General features: G+C 36.1%; 3 protein-coding genes across 3 annotated transcripts; 1 reads left to right on the plus strand and 2 right to left on the minus strand.

Annotated features, from left to right (window-relative positions):
• Window positions 1–820: 820 nt before the first annotated feature.
• Window positions 821–3,305, plus strand: LOC110109509. The gene is made up of 2 exons (XM_020840607.2): window positions 821–1,891; window positions 2,560–3,305. Exons 1-2 carry the CDS (start codon window positions 1,189–1,191, stop codon window positions 3,186–3,188), a joined length of 1,332 nt encoding a protein of 443 aa, XP_020696266.1. The 5' UTR covers window positions 821–1,188; the 3' UTR covers window positions 3,189–3,305.
• Window positions 3,306–10,238: 6,933 nt separating this feature from the next.
• Window positions 10,239–11,374, minus strand: LOC110109507 (transcription factor bHLH53-like). Its single transcript, XM_028691592.1, has one exon. The coding sequence runs from the start codon at window positions 11,338–11,340 to the stop codon at window positions 10,423–10,425; it is 918 nt and encodes a 305-aa protein (XP_028547425.1). The 5' UTR covers window positions 11,341–11,374; the 3' UTR covers window positions 10,239–10,422.
• A 5,350-nt stretch (window positions 11,375–16,724) lies between these two features.
• LOC110109508 (probable CCR4-associated factor 1 homolog 11) lies at window positions 16,725–17,670 on the minus strand. The gene has a single exon (XM_020840606.2). The coding sequence runs from the start codon at window positions 17,649–17,651 to the stop codon at window positions 16,842–16,844; it is 810 nt and encodes a 269-aa protein (XP_020696265.2). The 5' UTR covers window positions 17,652–17,670; the 3' UTR covers window positions 16,725–16,841.
• Window positions 17,671–21,422: the final 3,752 nt, after the last annotated feature.

Genomic DNA, 21,422 nt, shown 5'->3' on the forward strand with positions numbered 1-21,422 from the left:
CGATGGTCGGTGGTCGGGCGTAAATTCGGAGAATAGTTGCTGGCCGGGAGGATGTCCGGTGAAAGTCCAACGATGGTTGGTGACCGGGCTTAATTCCGACAATAGTTGGTGGCTTGGAGGAGCTTGGTAACAAGAGAGATCTCAGATTTATCTTCCTCTCCTTTCTTCTTTCTCTTTCTTGCTACTTTGCTTCCTCTTTCATCCCTTGCTTGGTCCTCCCCTCTTTCAATGAAGAACGTTGAGTCTATTTATAATTTTTTGGAAGTGGCATGACCATTAAATAGGGAGGAGATCAAGGGCATGTTAGAAGTGTTTTGAATGGACGTCCGATATCAACTCCTTTGATCAGAGACCATTTATCAAGTATTTGAGTGCCTTAATAATGTTAGAATTCAACAATCTTTGGCTCGTTGGATTCATCTCATCGAGCCGCTCGATTCAACTATAAGCGTGTCACATTTGGAAACCGTTTGACCATCCAATTTATAGTTTTCACCTTGCAAATGAGCTTCGGGTCTTCGATTTGGTCCCATTCGAACTTATACTATGTCAAATTTGGAGTCGCTGGGTTCATCTTTTCAAGACGTTCAGTTAAGCTATAAATTTGCTGAAATCAAAGTTGGGATGGTCCCAAATTTAATTTTAGAAGTTTTCAACTTAATTTTGCATCGGGATTCGTGCCCGGTCAAGATATAATAATTTCATTATAAAATGTTCGCATTCATGTTTAGTTTACCTGCAATTCTTACCACCGGCAAGACCTTTTCAGCGTTTTTTTTTTCTTTTGAAAGGCCACTATATTAAAAACCACGGCTGAGCCTATTAAAATCTTCCCACCATTTCATCTCACAAACCTTCTGATGACCAGAAGAAAGAGAGATATTGATTACTAATAAGTCCATCAAAATCCTTCTATTCAGAACCAACTTGAGAGAGTTTCATGTAAAGTTGAGAACATAAACAGCTCCTGCTGCAATTTTCCAAACTGGTCTTCTTTGATTCCCAGCTCAAGAAGCCAAATATTCCATGCCTTCAATGCTTCTTTGTTGTTCCCTCTCTTTATGATTTGTCTTTGCTGGTCTTTATCCTTTCTTGTCTCCTTCCTCCATTCCCATTGATTAAATCCTTTTAATGCCGCAGTTTAGATTGGTTTCTCCAAGGTTTGATTACCTCAGCTTGTCTTAAGCCATGGGGAGTGTTGTTCTCTCGAAACAAAGGAGTAAAAAGGAAGAGAAAGGGAAGGATAAAATGCCCCGTGTATGGGTTTCTCTCAAGAGATCTCTCCACTGTAAGCCAGAGCCAGGTGAAGTACTTGATCCAGAAGCTAGAGGCCATGTTGGTTCCATCCTCAACAGGAGACTTAGTAGGTCTGGCTGCTCAAGATCCATAGCCAATCTCAAGGATGTTATCCATGGAAGTAAAAGGCACTTGGAAAGACCGCAAAGTTGCAGTCCAAGATCGATAGGAAGTAGCGAGTTTCTCAATCCAATAACACATGAAGTCATTCTGAGCAATTCCAAGTGTGAGCTAAGGATTACTGGCTTCAATGGCTGCTATGAGGGAGATACTGAGGGGATGAGTTCTACCTTCGTGGGCACTCTGAGGCCAGGGACTCCAGGGCCTTTGGGGCATTTGAGAGGGGTGGGTACTCTCACTCCTCCAAGAAGATCACCTACTGTGTTGGTTGGTAAGAGAGAGGGCAATGGATTTGGGGGATCAAGTCTTGCTGGTTCTATAGGTGGAAATAATGGAACTGAAATAGGATTTCATGGCGTTTCTACACCCAGGACTTCAGTTGAGTATGCTTCTTTTAGACTGGCTTGTCATAAATGTGGAGAGAAGCTTCTCAAGTTTGATGACTTGGAAGCTCATCATTTATCCAAACATGCAGGTAAGATCTGGGTGCATAATTCTGCTTCTTTGTTTTCTAATTTTGTGTATTTTAAAGAGTGCACATCTTTATTTCTGATTTCCTTGCTTTGAGTAATTGATTATCAAGCTGTAATTTCAGAACACAAAACTTGCTATTTTTTCTATGGTTTTGTATCTCTCCTACCATGGAAATCTTTTCTGAATTGCAGTTCTGCTTATTCCAATCTAAATATAAATACCAGTAAGATCTATAACAATATGGGTCTAATATGTTTTCGCTTGTTCATTTTTTGAAACGAGATGCAAGTTTTGATTCATTTGTGCATGAGTGATCTAATTGTTTTCCTTTATGCACCCAAAAGATCATACCTGTATGCGAATTTTCAATTCTTTTATGATGGGTTTTCTGAAAATATAATTTTTACTATTTTTCCTCTTTTCCTTTATAGTTTTGTTGTTTTAAAGAGTATTACTGAGAATTTTTAACATGTGTGATATTACTTTTGAATTCAGAATGATTTTAAACAAGTTAAATCTTTTAAATTTAAAAAAAAAAGGATCGAAGATATGAAAATCATAAGGAAATTCGATTCTTTTTCTCAAAAACCACTATTTTCCTGTTTGAAACTAGCTATATTATTTTTGGATCTTCTTCTTTATAAGATACACTCTTCCTCATCTTTGCAGTTACTGAACTAGTAGAAGGAGACTCCTCCAGAAAAATAGTGGAAATAATCTGCAGAACAAGCTTGTTAAAATCTGAAACCCATTGTGACCGAATTGATCGAATCTTCAAAGTCCACAACACCCAGAAAACTCTCGCTCGCTTCGAAGAACATCGAGAAATGATAAAGAACAAAGTCAGCAAACTTCCTAAGAAGCATCCTCGCTGCCTTGCTGATGGAAATGAGCTGTTGAGATTCCATGGCACAACAATTGCCTGCAATCTCGGCATTAATGGCTCTTCAAGCCTCTGTGTTTCAGAGAAATGCAGAGTTTGTGATATCATAAGGCATGGATTCTCTGCAAAGGAGCTGAAGGGAGGATTTGGAGTCTTCACAACTTCAACCAGTGCAAGAGCAATTGATTCGATTGAGCTATATCATAATGATTGTTCAATAAAGAAGGCCCTGCTGGTTTGCCGAGTTATTGCAGGGAGAGTCCACAGGCCATTAGACAACTTCCAGGAGATTTCAGGTCAATCTGGATTTGATTCTTTTGCTGGAAAAGTTGGTCTCTATTCCAACATTGAAGAGCTCTATTTGCTAAATCCTCAAGCTCTTCTACCTTGTTTTGTGGTAATTTTTAAGGCTTAAACGAGTTTAGTAGTTTTTGTTTACTGTAATATTTATTTAAGATTTGAAACCACTGTTTCAGCTATTTTGAATAACGGTCAAATTTCATCTAAAGAACTATCAGATCTCTGCTTCACAACTGGGAATTCTTAATCTAATAAAGATATGATGATTATTGTAAATTAGTATTTTACTTAGCAAAACGCATACATTTGAGCCCCATTATGATTAAATTTGTTAAAAAAAAAAAAACTAAAAATCATAATTAAAATCCGTCCGTAATGCCAATGAGACTCTCGTGCCTTTGTTTATTGTCCAAAGTCTGATACTTATTAAAGTCTTTTCTTGCCTTCACAGATCTAACGAATGGTAATCAATTGCTGCAATTAACTACTATTTAAATCCTAAGGGGCTGTTTGGTAGCACCCAGGATTTGATTTAAGTAGGATTTCGTAAATCCGCTAAATCCGGATTTTGGAAATCTTAAGGAGCCTAAATCCTAAAAAATCGTGTGACTTTTGGCTATAGAACGGATCTAATGAATAGACTCTTCCGCTCGAGCCAACGGATTTTGTAAATCCGACAAAAAACAGGGTTTAGGAAATCCGGGATTTAGCATGAAAATGCGGAATTTTTTGTCTACGGTGATTTGGTTTTGACTTTTAGCCTATTTAGCTTGATTTCCCTCAAATCTGCCTCAAATCCGGCCTAAATCCTGCTACCAAAAAGCCCCAAAAAATCCACTGAAACCTACAGCCATTGATATGAGCCGATTCATCTTCAAACAATCTGTAATTTTTCTCTCAGTTTTCTTCCTATTACTACTAACCATTTAGCAATCTGTAAAGCTTTCTGCTTTGCTTATTGATAATCTCCAGCCTTACAGATTTGCTGCATCATCATTTGCAATATGAAGCATATAATTACGCACAGTTTTCTTCATATAAAAGTCAATGAAATTATAACTAAGTTCAGCCATAAATATTGATCATATGGCTTTAATAATTAAGTGTACTTTGTCATACAAAATTGACAATGATGTGAACGCTATCAAATCTCTATCTGTACGTCATTAATGACATTAATTAGGATCCTGTGGATTAATTAATCAGAATGTCTTCCCTACAGTTTAATTGAATTGTGCTTAATGTTGACCTGGAAGCTTGGCAGTTGTACTAAACCTAACATGTAGACCAACAAGCACTTTGAATCATTAAGATCTGAAGTTAAATTACTGTAATTAATGAAATATTATAATCTAGAGAACAGTCCTGTCTCAGGTTACATCAAAAATTTATGGATGAGAAGCTCAGTTCTCTCCAACCACCCAACGACGCTACGAGGCTTAGGGTGGTCGGTAGGCGAGCACGGTTGGGAATCCCCCATCTCGGGTTCGAATCTCCTTTGCTACGGCCTCGTCTCTTCAGTGGGGCAAAGCCAGTGTAGGTCCGATGCCAGTGGATGATCTTGTTTGATTCCATCGAGAGATTAGTTACGCCACCAAACTCTACATTTGGAGTGGCAGCGGGTAGATACCTCTATTCCAAAAAAAAGTTCTCTCGAACCACCTTGTTTAATGGCAATGCAAGATGCCAGACTCTATTGTTCATTCTTATTAAAAACATATGTGCCATCATTTAAAGTGCAATAAATTGCACCTGCAAATTTGCTCTGCAATTTAATTGATATTGTTTCAAGTCGAAAAGGTTGTACTGGTACAAGCCTAACTTGAATGGCTTTCTGAGTGAAGATGCATACCTGACCTATAAAATTCTAATTTGGATCGATTCGTTTGATAAGGGGGTCGGGTTTAAGTCCTTGTCCAAATTTTAATTAGTAGGGCGGATCTTGGTTGACTTGCAAACTAGATTCTCGCATGATTTTAACCCGATAACGATCCATTTATTTATTTAATTAATTATTGGGTTGTTTGTATGTAGTTCTTAATTCCTTCCGATCAATTAACTTGAACTGTATAGTTGACAAGTTAGAATTTTTTTTTTAAATCAAAACAAGTTATCAGATCAGCCTGGTTTTAGTTGAATGGGTTCAAGTCCATCTTTTTGACCAATTTATTAAATCGGCTGGAGTCATATTGACTATGTTCAATTTCGTCAATTTTGGATTGATCTGGAACCCTTCTTCTCTGCCAAGCACAGACTTTTTTTTTTCCCTTGACGGCTGATTCTAATCTTTGGAAGTGGCTTGCGATGCTATTATCCATTGTAAAGAATAGTACATGAGATTTTCACCTCATACGGCTCCTCGTTCAATTCTTTCAAAGTAATTGGATCCTTTTATTCATTCGAGAATCTCTTCCCTTCTTCTACTCCGTCACGAAGAGTAACTCGACCAAATTTCAAATCAAGAACTTGAATGGGTCAAAACGCAGGACTCAAGAAGCCCAAATATGATAGAGTTGTTGACAATTCTTCCAGGGTCGACTATTGCCTTCATCAGTGGAGCAGTATTCAGAATCCATTTTGACACTCCTAATGTAATATATTATCACTTTTATATATGGCATCTTATATATGAGATAATTAAAGTGCATAATCAACATCCTCCCGTATTAGAAATGATGGATTTTCATGCCTCCGTTCAATTTTCAATAAACCTTCATGTCTAACAAATATATTTTAATTTGTCATTTTTATTTGATATTTTTAATTGTAAATATTTAATTTTACGCTCTCAAAAAATAAAATTAATATATACCCACTGATTAATTTTTTTTTTAATTCCACTATTGCGAGTAGGATAATTTTTCAAGCAAAAAATTTGTTCTTTCAGCATATTTAACACCACAATAATTAAAAAATCTGACCCCATCAATCCATTTAAAAAAAAAAAACATTTTTTAAGCTTACAATGGGATTAACCGATATATTTTGAATAAAAAATAAAAAAAAAATAAATTAATTAGATCATCAATTGGATCACACTTCGGTTATTTATTTATTTATTTATTAGGTTAATTGGATCATACTTCGTTGAAGCAAAGTTAGGTTTATATTCCATCGCTTGTGTTTATCTCATTAGTCATTTTAGAGAGGTTGAAATATGCCTTTCCTTAAGTGGCTTGCAATTATATTTTTCAAATATTATTTTCTATCTCTTTGACAAAATCGAAAAGCTCCAAAATTAGAAAGGGTAAGCTTTGATAAATTAGGCATAGAAATTTGACTCTTGCAATGTTTCATTCATTATTTTTGCCCAACCTAACAAATATATTTTCTTAAAATCGAGAAATTATTCTGTGCAGAGCCCGGACGAGAAGAACAGTCCGAACATGTGAGTTTACACACTTGAACACGGTGTGTATTAAATTTTTGTGTATACTATTTGTACACAGTATGTCTACTCACACTTTGGACTGGTCTTCTCGTCCGGACTTTACACAAAATAATTTCTCCTTAAATTCTAGGTTAGGGTTTTATGGGACTATTACAGTATCTTCTAAAATTGTTGTGAAAAAAAAAATAAATAAATATTGATTTCTATAAATTACAACATATTAGTAACTCATGCAATAAACATAAGCGTTTCATCACACAAATTTTAAAAAACAACGTGAAAATGGTAGCAAAATGAAACCGTAGTTACGGTCTGCAAAACAAAATAGAGAAAAATCTGTCCAAACAGAACCTTAGTCAAATGTGCTTACACAATTTTGAAAAAATGGAGCTTTTCCCACTTGAGAAATAAATTCAAAATTGAGCACATTTTTTGAACTATATAATTTTTGGGTTTTTTATTAATTAGGTGATCGTATGGTGCTGAAATTTTGATTTGATAAATAATGAGTTATTTTATAAATCATTGAGTTGAGCATTTTTTCTTGATTGGCTCTGACTTTCTTTCTTTGAAATATAATTAATCAGCTAAATTCTTTGAGTTATTTTATAATGTTCAAGCTAGCTGATTCTGATTTGACGGTTAGGCTCACAAGTAAATTCTTTTTTGCCTAATGCTCATCACGTTTAAATTCCAAAAATCTGATCAGAATTAAGGCTTTGTTTGGGACAAATTTTGGCCAGTGTTTTTTCCGAGAAATTTTGGGGCTATGCCCGTATCATTAAAAAAAAGGAAAATTACGTGTGTAAATGTAAAGAAAAAACTGAAGTCCTAGATCTCAACAACAAAAAGATAGTTCAAGGAACCAAAATAAAGCCTAAAAGGCCAAAAAGGAATACAAAAACTCAAGCTAAGAGAGGCGGAGGACTCAGGTAGCTCTTGAAAATATGCGGGCCGGATCAAAGTTGCACCAAAGAGTCGCACAAAAGCGAAGCCCATGGTTGCCAATAAGACCATCCTAGGGGTAGCTGGATAAACCAACATTCATCATTGTCCTTCCAAAAGAATAGACGTAACATGGTAAAATGCAAAGAGAAACCCACAGCTAAACCGAAGGTTTGTCTTTCCAATTAGAGGTCTTGCGCATGAGAGCTTTTTTAATTTTTATAATTACAGTTGCTTGACAATCTAAGGCTTCGTTTGGGACTACTTTCTTCCTGCTTCTTAAAGCAAGTTTCTAGTACAAAATTTTAAATTTTTTAATTAGAAAGCCGCTTTAAGAAGCAGTAAGAAAGCCGTCTCAAACGAGATATAAGATTCTTCCGGAAATTCTATCATTTCTAGCTCTTCAAATATGATAAATTAAGGCATAGGAAGCAAGCTTGTAAAAGCTACTACGAGTTCCAGCAATTCCCTTCTCTTGGATGGTTTCAAATACTTGATGGATATTCGGTCTCCTGAGAAAATTAGAAAGCTGCTTTCACCGTTTTTTTACTGTTTTCACTATTTTTTAAAATAGTTTTTTAGTGTAAAAATTTATTAAAAATATGAAAAAAATAATAGTAAAAAACAGTCACAAACAAAACCTAAATTAGAGTCACAAAATTGATTAAAATTGAACGTATTTCTAAGTCCAATTTTTGAAGTCAAAATTGAACTTAAACTAAAAGAAATTTGCTACAGAGCAAAAATAATAATAATAAAGCCTGCCATGTATTGCATAAATATCAATTCATGTGGGCAATCAAGAAGATCTCAACATTTGTGATATTTTTTTAATAAAAAATAGTTTTAAAAGAAAATAAATAGGTTTATTTATTTATTTAATTTTTTCTTTTACTTTCTTAAATAACTTCATTTTTAAGAAATTTTTTGAAATGGTTTTAATACTTCAAGAATATATCTTTCCTTCAAACTCCAGACTTAAAAGAAATTGAAAAGGAAAAAAATTATAAAGTGTACTTTCACGCAACTTTTTATTTCTGGTTTTCCATTTTTAATTTAATTTATTTTTAATATTGAAAATGAAATAAAACATTGTTTTTATTGAATATTGAATAAGTTGATTTATGTTATGATAGCGGATGCCATTGAGGGGGTAGCAGTGATTGGCTAGGTGGTGATGATTGCAGGGAGGCCATGGTCGATGATGTTATTGGCAATGGTCGCTTGTCATGGGTGTAATTGAGTCACGCTGGCAAGAATAACTCATGAATGAATTTGTGCTTAAGTAACAACTCATGTGCTAAATGAGTTTGAATTTAAGCTTGACAATGCTCAATTCATTTGCTCAAGAACAACTCAATTAATCTAGGATTTTTTGCCACTATTCAATTTGGTGTTCGTTCTAAGTTTTACAAACACCTTTCTTCTTCAATCCTCGCTAACCATGAATTATCCTATCTAGGGAGCTCTCATTGTAGCTTCTCTAATCCCCATTGGTCTCATTGATGGAAAATTATTACGTCCGGTGTCTGGATTCATCCGGACATCAATCCAGACATGCCACATCACCCAGATACACCCGAGGCCAGTGTATCCGGGTGACGTGGCTCATTTGGATTGGTGTCCGAACGATCCGGTCACCGGACGTAATAATTCGCCCTCATTGATGCCTTCTCCAGGGCACTCCCATCTAAACTTTCCCACTCCCTACCAATCCCATCAATGCCAACTCCAAGAAACTCTTATCATATGACTTCAAGTTCTTATAACTACTTTTGCTGCCATTTCCACCAAGTTCCAACACAATTTCCTCACCTTTGGTTCCACGAGCTTAAATTCTGAAGAGTCAAGCTCGAGCTCATCCTATGAGCTTGAATCCAACTTGGGTTTGCTATGGCTCAACCTTAACTCAACTCGTTTGCACTTATATTATCTTTGGTGTTGGCGGCGTCAATTTCCAACATTGCAATGATCGGTGCCAATTGTCGTGGTTCTCAGAACACTAAAAAAAACTTTGATTAGAGTTAGCAGAGGGGAGGAATTATGGCGTGTTGAGTTTTTAGCTAGGGAGGGAATGGTGGGGGAAGACAAAAACGATGATCTATTGCAGCTCAGGGGAACTGGGGGAGCTGGTTTCGGCTAAGCTCTAAATCATCTTGACTCACCAATGAGGACCACAATATAAAATATAAATCACAAATGATCACTAAACTTACATTCCATGATTCTGACGTCTGAAGTTATTGACGTATTCGTGAATTGGAGAAAAAAAAAACTCTAATTAAAAGTTCATAATTTATGTTTTTTTTTTTTTAACACGGAATATATAAATCTTTTATATGTTTGAGCCATTTCCTAAGCAGACGTGCGCTTTTTATGGGGAAGAAAGGCAAAAGGCTTGTTACCTCAATATAGGAAACTTGAAAGGATTAAAAAACATAAATAAATATATTTGAACTCTGTAGGAAGCTGGGATGCGGCGGGCACTGACAGCTGAACTGGAGTGTTACTGCCTCTACAGAAGCTCCGGCCCACGTGATAGAAGTTTTTTGTTTTGTTCTTATTCTGTTTCGTTCAGATTTTTTTTTTTAATATTTCATATTCTTGCTTTTTTTTTTTGTAAGATCAAAGATAAAAAAAATCAATTATCTTTTTGAAAGGAAAGTAAAAAGAACTCATCTCACATAGCCTGCTGCGTTTAAGTTTAGTTATTCTATAATAAACAAATGAACTATATGTCTTATAACCTATCAAATCAAAACATTAAAAGGCGGGTAAATATTCGATCTAAGTGCAGAAGTTTGTATACTTCGCTATTCTGATTCCATATCCGCATTCTTAGACGTAGAAAAAAAGAAAAGAAGCTTCTACATATTCTACCGTTTTCTACATCCATGAAAACGATCTCAAGCGAGACCATCATCGCAAATTAAAACCATACTAAATCCTAACCCTAATCAAAATAAAAAAAAAGTAAGATCCTATCGAAAAGCTTAAGCGAAGAGTAAACTCATTACTCACCGCCAAGGTGGCCAAGGAGCAGAAGCGGCTGCAGGCGACGCTCCATTGCCTGGCGCAGCATCGCCACCTGCTCCGCAGAGACTACGCAGAAGCCCTTCTTATAAAGCATGTCCTGAACCTTTGCTGAGGAAACCATCACTTGTAGCAGCTGCTGCCGCGTGAGCCGCTCAAGTCCGAAAGCATTTCCCGGTGGGTTGGAAGACGGAAAAACCCTAGAAGCTGCCGGCATAGTCTCCAGAGCAGTGACTTGAGCCTCCAGGAACTTGACATACTTACACGCTTCTTCCAGCATTGTACCTGTGTCAAGCCGCCGCTCCCATGGCATCAGCTTCTCAAGGATTCTCGTACGCTCGCTGATTAACTGCCTTCGTTGTCGGGATCTCTCTGTAGACCGCGCAGATGGCGTTTGACGAACGTTTTTCCCTGGGTCCACCAACTGCCGATTCGGCACTGGAACTAGCGACGGAGTGCACCGCCAGTATTGAGAACACATACGCGTTCTCTTATGAGGCGTGGATGATTGAATAAGGGAGATATGCTCGACAGATTGACAACGAGTTGCGTTCGAAACGAATCTCTCCATGAATGGATCTTGAAGCGGCTCCAATGATAAAAGATTTGGAAGTTGGAAGAATCCAGTACTGGAATCAATCTTGAAGGATGTCGCAGCGGGAATCAGTGTTCTGCTTGCCGGGTCCACTTGCTCGATCATCATGAACGGATGAAATGAGAGATGATCAGAACCTGAAAAACCAATCGCGGAGGCGGTTCCTGTTTGATCCTGCAGCAGTGACGGAAACGGAACGAAACCCCCGCAGTCTGCGTCGTTCAGCGAGGCGCCATCGGTAAAAGTAATCGGCGTAGATAGTGATGGCGAGACGAGAATTCTTGTTCTGTAAGAACTCTCCATTTCGCCTTCTAGGAACCAAAACCCTTGAAGGAAAGGAAACAGAATCGCCGGAGAAACCGCAGATGGACCAGCGTAGCGTTTATATAGCAGCGGTTGTGAGTTGAAGGACACGTGGCGTAATATGGTTTGTAGTCTACCGTGTGCGGAAAGACACTGGCTGTAGCGATTCACACGGGAGGCGAAGGAGGCGGCCGCGCCGCACGATCCTAGATGATTGCATTATTTGCAACGTACCGGATTCCACCGGCACGTGACGATAGCGCAATTTCTTTAGCAAAGTGAAATCTCTACCGTTCGTAGAAAATCATGATTTCATCTGACGGCTGTGGAGAGCTATTTCCTGACACTGTTGCCGGGCGTGGGTCTCTCACGTGCCTGCCGTTGCCGTTATCTCCCTATTCAAGAAGCCTGTTATTAACCAAAATCACAGAAACGCCCTCATAAAGAGCCAGTTACAGAATGGCATTTTCGTAGATAACTTGCAAAAATTACCTTTTTCTGAGTGCTTTGTCGTCACGTCCAACAAATGTTGAGTACTTACATTTTTAACCCTTATCAGGGGCAAGAATAAGATTGGTGGAATTTTCATAAACGGACGATATTTTTATATAATAACAAAATTGCCACTATGGAATTATCTCAAAAAAATTTTAAATATGCCTTCAGTTATTAGAGGACGGTGGCAGGCTCCGAATGATTTTTTTCAAAATAATAATAATAATAATAAATAAATAAAAATTTTATAAACTAAATTTATAACCTGTTAATAATTATTTATTTTTTCAATTTAATATCAAAAATTCTACTTCTTGATGGCCATTAGGGGTGTGAGTAAGTCAAGCCGACTCATGAACCAATTAGGATTTGACTCGATAAATAGCTCGTGGATGAGCTAACATGTCAAGCTTATGTTGGCTCCGACTCGACTCGTTAATTTGCGAGCTAGCTAATTTATATTAAAAATATTAATATAAAATTTAATTAAAATATATTTGAATTCATGATTGAAGTACAAAGTTATTAAAAAATGGTTAAAATCATAATCATTTATTTTAATAACGAGTTGGCTCATGAACTGGCTTGAACCCAATTAATAAATCAAGTTCAAACTTAAACCAAAGATGACTCAGCCCAACCCAACTCAACTCAATGGATTTGTTTTATAAATTATTTTAAAAATAAATCAACTAATTTCTCCTTAATATGCATATTATAGCTTTGATGGCTTGATTGTATTTTTTGGTAAATAGGGATGCTTTATAGTATTCAATGCTTCCATTGTACTTGATTTTGTAAATCCATTTGCATTTGATTGGTTTATTTTTAATGGGAAGAGGATAAGCTAGCTCCATGTGTTGTTTTATTGTAATGCTTTCAATTATTAACTCATGACTTGTTGCAAATGAGGATTGAAGATAGCTTGAGCATAATTTTTGACAATCTAGTGACCTGGAATGTTAGTAAGAAATTTATGATGGGCATGAGAAATAGGAGTATATGATAAAAGTATTGAGTAAAAGATATAATGATTGAGTGGGGATGCCATTTCATAGTCTTTATGTCATGTTAGAAGTTGCTTTGGGAAAGTAGATGGGAGAGAGTATGACTTCGTTTGGGATGGTTTTTTTTTTTTCTTTTTTGCTTCTTAAAGTAGCTTTTTAGTACAAAAAAAAAGAAAAGTTTTGTGATAGAAAGTTGTTATAAGAAGCAGTAAGAAAGCTATCCCAAACGAACCGTATGTTATTCTAAATTGATTTTGTTGGTTCATGTGTGATGAGCATGATCTCATGAATTTCATGTGCTTTTGTAAATTGGGTTTCAGGAATTGAATTGTACATAGTGAAAGTTTGTTCAATAGCCAGGTTGTCAGCAATGTCAAAGGAAATATTATGTAACCTATATTCTTGACTAGGTGTGTTTGGAATATTTAAGAACTTCTCAATTCCTATATCATGAAGTTTAATATAATTGTTTTGTATAATGGAAAATTTGTTTTATATAATTAGTCATCACAACCATTTAAAAACTTCTCAATTCCTATATCATAAAGATTATAACCTTTTTGACCAATTAGGTATTTAAAAATATATAGTTTGGCATGACGATCAATGAATGAGATAAATAGTAGTTACATGTCATAAACAACTAAAAACTTTTAAGTAATCAAGAGATGAAGGCCAATTGTGTGGTAACTCAAATGGGAATTTACTAGACAACAATGATGATGTCATTCTGTTTATAAGGTTGATAATGATCAATACACCTTCTCCCTGAAACAAGTGGTGGATAGGATTGGAAAGTAATGTTCATGCTATGATTAGAACATGTCAATATATTCATTCTACTACATTTTTCCTTGGAATGTGAACAAAGAAGCTTTGGTATCCAATCACGTTATCTTCAATGAAGCTGTTTATGGAAGGAATTCAAAGCCATTGTCAACTCTAACAGCTTGAACGTAGGAACAAAATTGAGTGTAAGCAAAATTGATGAACTTCTGCGAAGGTTTGTGTTTTGTACTTATTTTGTATGAGGAATTTTCAAGCGCAGCATGTGAAATCATTAATAATATTAAGAAGAAACATGCCCGTGAATAGTTTGGATGATTAATTTGGTTCTGAAATATCACAATGTAGTAACTTGAGCATGACTAGATAGTGAACTTATAGGAAATGAAAGTAATGGGATAAACAATTATTATTGTTTGAGATGTTTTTTGAAGATAACAATAAAGAAACTTATTTTAGGTGAGACACTTGAGATGCATACATTTTTTGTACTAGGAGCATGTAATAGAGAGAAACATGCTGTTTTCCCAAGCCAATTGTCCTGCATATGATCAAGTCTTGCAAGATACAAAAGGCTGGAAATAATACCAACAGTTTGGATCGGTGTTAAGATTGCTTACTGACATTAAATTCTAGTGGAAGGAGAGGACTAACAAGACATAGTCTAAGGTTATGTTTAAATTGGATGATATTGTAACTGCTAAACTTATTGGTGTTGAAGTCGCAGTAGGTAAATTAATTAATGTTATTAATGAAGGTTTTGTTTTGAGTAAAAAGTGTTGGGTCTGAAATGATGTGATATGTAGCTTTACTTTTTTAAATCTAAGGTGTTGTGAATGCAAAATTGGTTGTTAATGCAAAATTGATTGAAGTATTGGAAAGTTGAACTCACCTGCAACATTTGCATAAGCATTACTATTACTAGAAGCATGATTCTGGTTCATCATAGATATAGCATGAGAGTGTTTTTGATGTTGATCTGTGGAAAGACAATGTGATGGTTTCTAACACCCCAAGATTTAAATTTGAAAGAATTATCAAATAATATCTCTTAATTGATTTGCTAGAGTCACTATATATCTATTATTTCAAATAAATCCATCAAAACACTGTAAATCATATACTTCAAAATATTTATATATTCATTCATTTAAAATATATTTTATAGTACTTAGGAGATTTTAACAATATCAAACTAGATTGCAATTTAAAAATCAAAATAGTGGAAAAGCTATTTTGAATGTACCTTAAATTCTAATTCAATGAAGTAAACGAAATTGACTTTTTTAATTTTTGTTAAACTACTACGATCACTATAAATTTTTAAAGGGTCTTTATTTTTCTGGATTAACTCCATGGTGTGATAAAGCATATACTAATACAGTTTTATTTCTGCCTTACGATTAAAAGGTTTGAACATCGAGAAGAAAATAGGAAGGACTGTCTGAGAAGTTCCTGCCTAATGTGGCTTTAAACATTAAATGAGGACTGCCCTTTCCTCCAAATCCAAATTGGAGAAAGTGTTATGTATTATCTGTCTTTGAAAATCGGGTTAGTTGTTGTAGATCATCTACAGTGCGTGCTATTGTGCATTTGAACAACCAATAATGGCGGTTTATTTGTCATTGAAGGTTATCATTAGCTTCTACTAATGTGCAGCTCTTATCTGCAATTGTCTGTCTTATTTGATTTTTCCTGATTGATTCAGAAGAAATTTTGAAAGCTAATAAAATTGAACGAGCAGGCGCATGACATGCTGAAGAACAGGATATGCATGATTCAAGAGCATGTCCAGATTCCTAGCTTAAGTTTTATGACTTCAAGCTACATTTTAAATTTTCTGAGGGTTTTTTCTTTTTGAAATTGTTAAAAACTCTGTAAGATTATGTTGATATCATTTTTATCTAAATGAAGCTAATTCTTTTTCTCTTGTTTGTGTACGTCATATGTTTATTTGCTCGCCCAGTTGTGATGCCACATCATCAATGAAATATATTGATGGACAAAATGTTCAAATTTGATATTTTGGTCATATTGCGCTTTTCACATCAACAAATGATTTTTGTCTGGCGTACATTGAGTTTTAACTGATTTTGGGGTTGCTAAATGTCATCCTAGATTTGCATTTTGGTGGCTACACTAAGAGTAAGGAGAACAAGACACAACAACAACATCATCAAGCCTTTATCCCAATACGTGGGGTGGGCTAGAAGTTTTTCAAGGAACAATGATTTCTTATTAGGTGAATTTAGTTTCAAGTTAGTTTACTAATAACAAGATGTAATAGTTGAGAGTTTCTATATGATGACCAAAGATATCAGATTTTAGCTAATGATTTATTTCAAATGGTTGCAGTTTTTCATAAAGATGTTTATGAAATTGATATGAGAAAGTCAATTTTAATTTAAAGATATTAATGTAGGCATTATAGATATATAAACTTATAAAAAATAGACAGTTGATTTATTAATGTTTACACGCATTAATTTATGTGATTATAAAAAGCAGTTTTTCATCATAAAATTTTTTTACAAGCGATAAATAAAAATTTGATTGCAATTTGAAAAGCCAAATAGTGGGAAAGCTGTTTCTAACACACCTTAAATTCTAATTTAGTAGAGTAAAAGAAATTGCCTTGTTTTATGTTTTGTTAAACTATGATCCTTACAAATTTTGAAAGGGCGTTTAGTTTTCTGGATTCATTCCATGGCATGGGAAAGCTTAAACTAATACAGATTAAAATTGAGTTTAACAAAATGATTAAATGAGGTTTGCTCTTTCCTTCTAAAAGTGTTTAAAAAACTCTCTAAGAATACTTTGAGATCAGTTCTGTTAGGTAATATGTTTCTTATATATGACTAAATTTTAGTTTTATTGTTTAATTGAGTGTTTGTTGACGCATTGAGTAATGTATTCGTACTAATTTTACTTTGCAAGTAATTATTTCCTCATGCGTTGTTTCTATCCATTCCTCATAAATTTCCAAATATAAACCGAAACAGAGCATTAAAACTCTCAAACCTGCTGAATTGATAAACAAAGCAATATAAAATGGAAACTATCCACACTAAAATTCATTTAATTTTCAGAATTATTACATATCAACAAGATTCTACTTTCAGAACCTTCATAAATGGATATATTCCATAACAAAATTGTTTTGCGCTGTAAGCAGCAAAACTAACATAGAACATATCCTCAGCATCATCATCATCAACTGTTAAGTCCAAAAATAAGCCCTTCAAAGGGCATTTTCTTCTCTTTTCCGTCATCAGAAGGACCGAAATAAACCTTCTTCATCCTCAGGAACACCTTGCAAGTCAGCAAACTATCAGACCCCGCTTGATGCGCTTTCCCCTCCGCACGCTTCACGCCCAACTTCTCAGCCACCTTCTCCAGCCCCCCGTAAAGCCCATCGCATCTTCTAATCAAGCACTTGATATCATATATGCGGCCACCAAAATACCACATTGTCAGCGCGATGAACTCCTCCATGGTCTCCGACAGCCTCACACGTAGTTTCGTGGTCAGTTGAAACAGGGCTTTGAACAAGATAGCAAAATCGTAGCATCCGTGAAAAGCTACCCATGTCGCTCTAGAGAAGTCGCCGACGAGGCCAGCGTCAAGTAGAAGGTGGGCGAGCCAGACGGAGGGGATGCCCAATTGACGATTCCGGGTAAGATTTATCCCAGAAGACTCGAGCAGAGCGACCGAGCTGGGAGCGTGGGGGTGGCTGTGCAGGTCGAAGTCCCGGAGTTCGAACTGCCAGGAAGCGGTGGAGGTGGCGCCGTCGCTGATAGTAATGCCGACCTGAATGGGCCGAATCACGTCGGCGTTCAGTTTCAGGACAGAGTAGCGCTCGGCAGGGGAGAGAAGCGTGTGATGCTTCGATGATCGGAAAATGCAGCCCGGGAACTCTGTGTCGAAGAAGACGAAGGGGGAGCGGCAACGGCGAGAAAACTGGATGAAGGAGGCCGATTCGATGTAGAAGTTTCGGATATCCACCTGACGAAGAGAAGCCATGAGAGCAGAGCTTCCTTGCGCTATGTTTGGAAACAGGGAAATGTCGAATGAGTTATGAGTTGCTGTAAGATGATATATATAGACAGGAGATATATATAGAAAGATATCGTATATTTTTTGTTTTGAGAGTATCTGCTAGAATATCTAACGGTAATATTTTATTTTAAATTAGAAAGCATCGTTCAGAATTTGAGAAATTGAGGAGGTGAAATTTAATTTTGAGTGAGAGTTATTGTGACGGTTTTATTTAAAAAAAAAACAAAGTAAAAGATGATCGAATGTGGGATGAAATAATCAAAGAGGCAACATAGCAGGACTTCCAGAAGGATATTAGGGAATGTGAGAAAATACTTGAGGATATACTCAGCTGGGACCAAGGTTTAAAATTGCGTAATTAAGCCTCGAGGCGGTTTTCGTCCGTGAGGCGAGGCGTAAGCCTCGAGGCGGTCTGAGGCGTAAGCCTCACGGACACAGAATTGCGTAAATGAGAAATTAAGGGTTTTTCTTATAATAAAAAAATCATAAACCATAGATTTTCTTACACTTGAAAAATCTAACCCTAAACTAAAAAAAAAATACCTAAAATCCATGTGGAGTACTCCTAGAGGGCGGCCTGAAGTTTCAACTTCGCCGGAGAGAGGCGGCGCCGGCGGGAGAAGCGGCGGGAAGGGAAGCTAGCGGGTAAGGACCGTGCGGGAGCTCTCTGTTTCGCGAATTGAAGCCGTGCGGGTAGGAAAAATTCGGAAGGAGCTGCTGTCGTGCGGATTTAAGGAGAAAAACATTCATTTTAAGTGGGTGGGTCCATTCCCATGAGGCGTACGCCTCACTAAGAATTGCGCAATTGCGCCTCTGAGGCGCGTCTCAGTCTATGTGAGGCGTACGCCTCTGCCAGGGATGGAATTGCGTAAGCTTCGAGGCGGTTTTTGGACGAGTTGCGCAGAGGCGCGCCTCTTATTGCGCAATTTTAAACAGAGGCTGGGACAAGCTCCTTCCTATGGTAATAAAATTATCAATCTACAGCAGAAAAGTACCTTTAAGATTAAAACCATGACATCACTCAACTAGGATTTTTTCCTTTGCCGGAATCATAAATATAATAAAAGATGTGCAAATGGCTCAATAGGTTATAAAAATCTATAATTGCATTCAATGCACAAAAATAAAATAATATATATGTTAATAATCAATCAATTAATCAGAAAAAATAAATATGTGTTGGGCAAGTAAATCTCTATGCTCATATATAGATGTTATATACATTATTATGGACGAGATTATAATTCCAAAATCATAATTTATGTCAGGCATCATATAATATCAGAATTCTTCCAACTAATTTATGTTGTCTTGTATAGAAGTATATCATCACATATATTAGATAAAGTTAGATATTCTAACTAATCATAACAAATCATATCATATTTTGTAGTGTTTTCTCTATACTAGTCATAATAAATTAGTTACAGTAATATATTATGTTAAATAAGTAAAAACAATCAAGGGTTATTATATACAAGAGTCATCACCTTAAGCCCTTCGATACTCAAAATTATTTGACGTCCCCATTATATATCTCATCTTTTATGAGGCTTGCGCCACTAACCTTTATTTAAAGGAAAACTGATCAACCCACATTCCTCTGGAAGATATGTTGTCTCTACCATCTTGAATCATAATAGCCAAAATTATTAGCATGAATAGTATAACTATTAATACTTTGACGAACTCCATAAACTAAAGAATTTGTAAAGTCTCAAAGGGATCTAGGTTGATCTTCACCATCAGTTTAATTAGCCTTTTTTCTAATTATTTTTTTAGTTCTTTTTTTAATTTTTAAAAGCCAAAAGTAAGAAGGACAAAACCAAGTAACAAGCTACAAATTTGTCTTTCCTTCTTTCAAATGTTTGCACCCAATTTTCTTTACAAACCCTCTTACTCACACTCCCTAATTCAATTGAAAATGTAAGAAAATTATGGCAGAAGAGTCTCTCCAACCAGGAATTTTTCGGAGAATATTTTGGACACTAATTGGATGATCAAATCATCTACAAACCTTTCGTGCTTAAAGAAGAATCAAGCATTTCAATGATGGATGTATTGCCAAGTTCAAAGGCTGAAATTTGGTATCCAAACCTTTTATTTTTATGATAGGGTGAAGCTGGACGTATTGCCAAGTTCAAAGGCTGAAATTTGGTATCCAAACCTTTTATTTTTATGATAGGGTGAAGCTGGACGTATTGCCAAGTTCAAAGGCTGAAATTTGGTATCCAAACCTTTTATTTTTATGATAGGGTGAAGCTGGACGTATTGCCAAGTTCAAAGGCTGAAATTTGGTATCCAAACCTTTTATTTTTATGATAGGGTGAAGCTGGACGTATTGCCAAGTTCAAAGGCTGAAATTTGGTATCCAAACCTTTTATTTTTATCAAGTTGAGGCCCGCCCGCTGAATAGATAAAGCATTGCAACGATATGCATGAATCATCATGGTGCTTCATGTGTGTAACTATCCACACTAAGATTATCGTGACTCTTGGACACCAAAATTTCTACTTCATAGTGCTATGACATTAGAATTACAATGCCGTATATCAATGTTGAGTTGATGGCACTAACCTCAACCCTGACGCCACATCCAATCCTCCACCAACCGGCCCAAATAATCCTTCCCATCTCCTACCCGACGCCATCCCTACCCCCTTCCTCATTAACGTCGGCCCACCCCCATGTTCCCCACCATAATGATGATTCCACTCATCATAATGGCTTTCATAAATTAATTCAAGCAAGAAAGGAAAGCATTGAGAATTATTTGAAATTAAAATTTGAGTTTCAAATACTTTCCAAGATTGCAATTTCTAATTTAGGAAAGTTCATAAACCTAAATCCAATTTCGATTTAAATTAGATTTGATTTTAATGTTCTCCTTCCTAAATTAAATCACTTGTTTTGGAAGCTCTTAATTCCTCCACAAAATTTCCTTCTCCCCTCTCAAGATCCCACTAGCCCCTCCCTTGCCCATGCTTCCTCTCTCCACTTCAAATCCCTAATCCCAATTTGAATTTAAAATTAAATTTCAAATTCAATTCCCTTCCAAAATACTTAAATCTCAATTTAACTTTAGATTTATTGATAATCACCTCATCCAAACCCTAAACCTAACATAGCCCACAAATCCTTCTCCTCCTTTGCCCATCCTCTCCCCTTGTTTCTCTTGCATACCCTAATTCTTTCATGAGTTTTAGAGCAAAGAAAAGATGACAAACTTCCTCCTCCCATCTACTATTAATGCATGGCCGACCCTGAGGTCAACCACAGATTCGTATACAACGCTCAAGGAGAAATCAACATCTTGCAATCCCCTTTCTTTGATCCAGACTAGTAATACGAGGATTCAATGGAAAACTACGTAAATCGCATACTCTATCATCTCACCGAGACAATTGACAAGCAACAACCAACGAAACATTGGCAACTCTTCGTCCGATCATCAACTTACCCTCCTCCGACTACTTCTCCATGAACAATACCTTACGCATCACTTGTCTTGTGGTGGCATCACCAGGGTTACTTCTACCCTTTCTCCGCTAAACTATAATTTCAAGAGCGATAGTGAGGGAACTCAGGATGAACACTTCTCGTTGCTAAGCCGTGGATTTTGTTTCATTTCCATTAGTTTTACTTTCTTATTTTGTTGTTACTTGCAAGTATCCTGTTAATCTCATTTGTAATCAATTGCTATTACATAACCTTCTTATGAAAATTTCTAAGAA

The sequence above is a fragment of the Dendrobium catenatum genome, unplaced genomic scaffold, assembly GCF_001605985.2.
Source record: "Dendrobium catenatum unplaced genomic scaffold, ASM160598v2 original_scaffold_19754, whole genome shotgun sequence".
Classification (NCBI taxonomy): domain Eukaryota; kingdom Viridiplantae; phylum Streptophyta; class Magnoliopsida; order Asparagales; family Orchidaceae; genus Dendrobium; species Dendrobium catenatum.

Bases quoted from the DNA above. Each gene is read 5' to 3' on its own strand.
- LOC110109507 (XM_028691592.1), bottom strand. From the start codon at position 11,340: ATGGAGAGTTCTTACAGAACAAGAATTCTCGTCTCGCCATCACTATCT.
- LOC110109509 (XM_020840607.2), top strand. From the start codon at position 1,189: ATGGGGAGTGTTGTTCTCTCGAAACAAAGGAGTAAAAAGGAAGAGAAA. The intron at 1,892-2,559 runs GTAAGATCTGGG...TCATCTTTGCAG, and splicing joins TCATTTATCCAAACATGCAG to TTACTGAACTAGTAGAAGGA.
- LOC110109508 (XM_020840606.2), bottom strand. From the start codon at position 17,651: ATGGCTTCTCTTCGTCAGGTGGATATCCGAAACTTCTACATCGAATCG.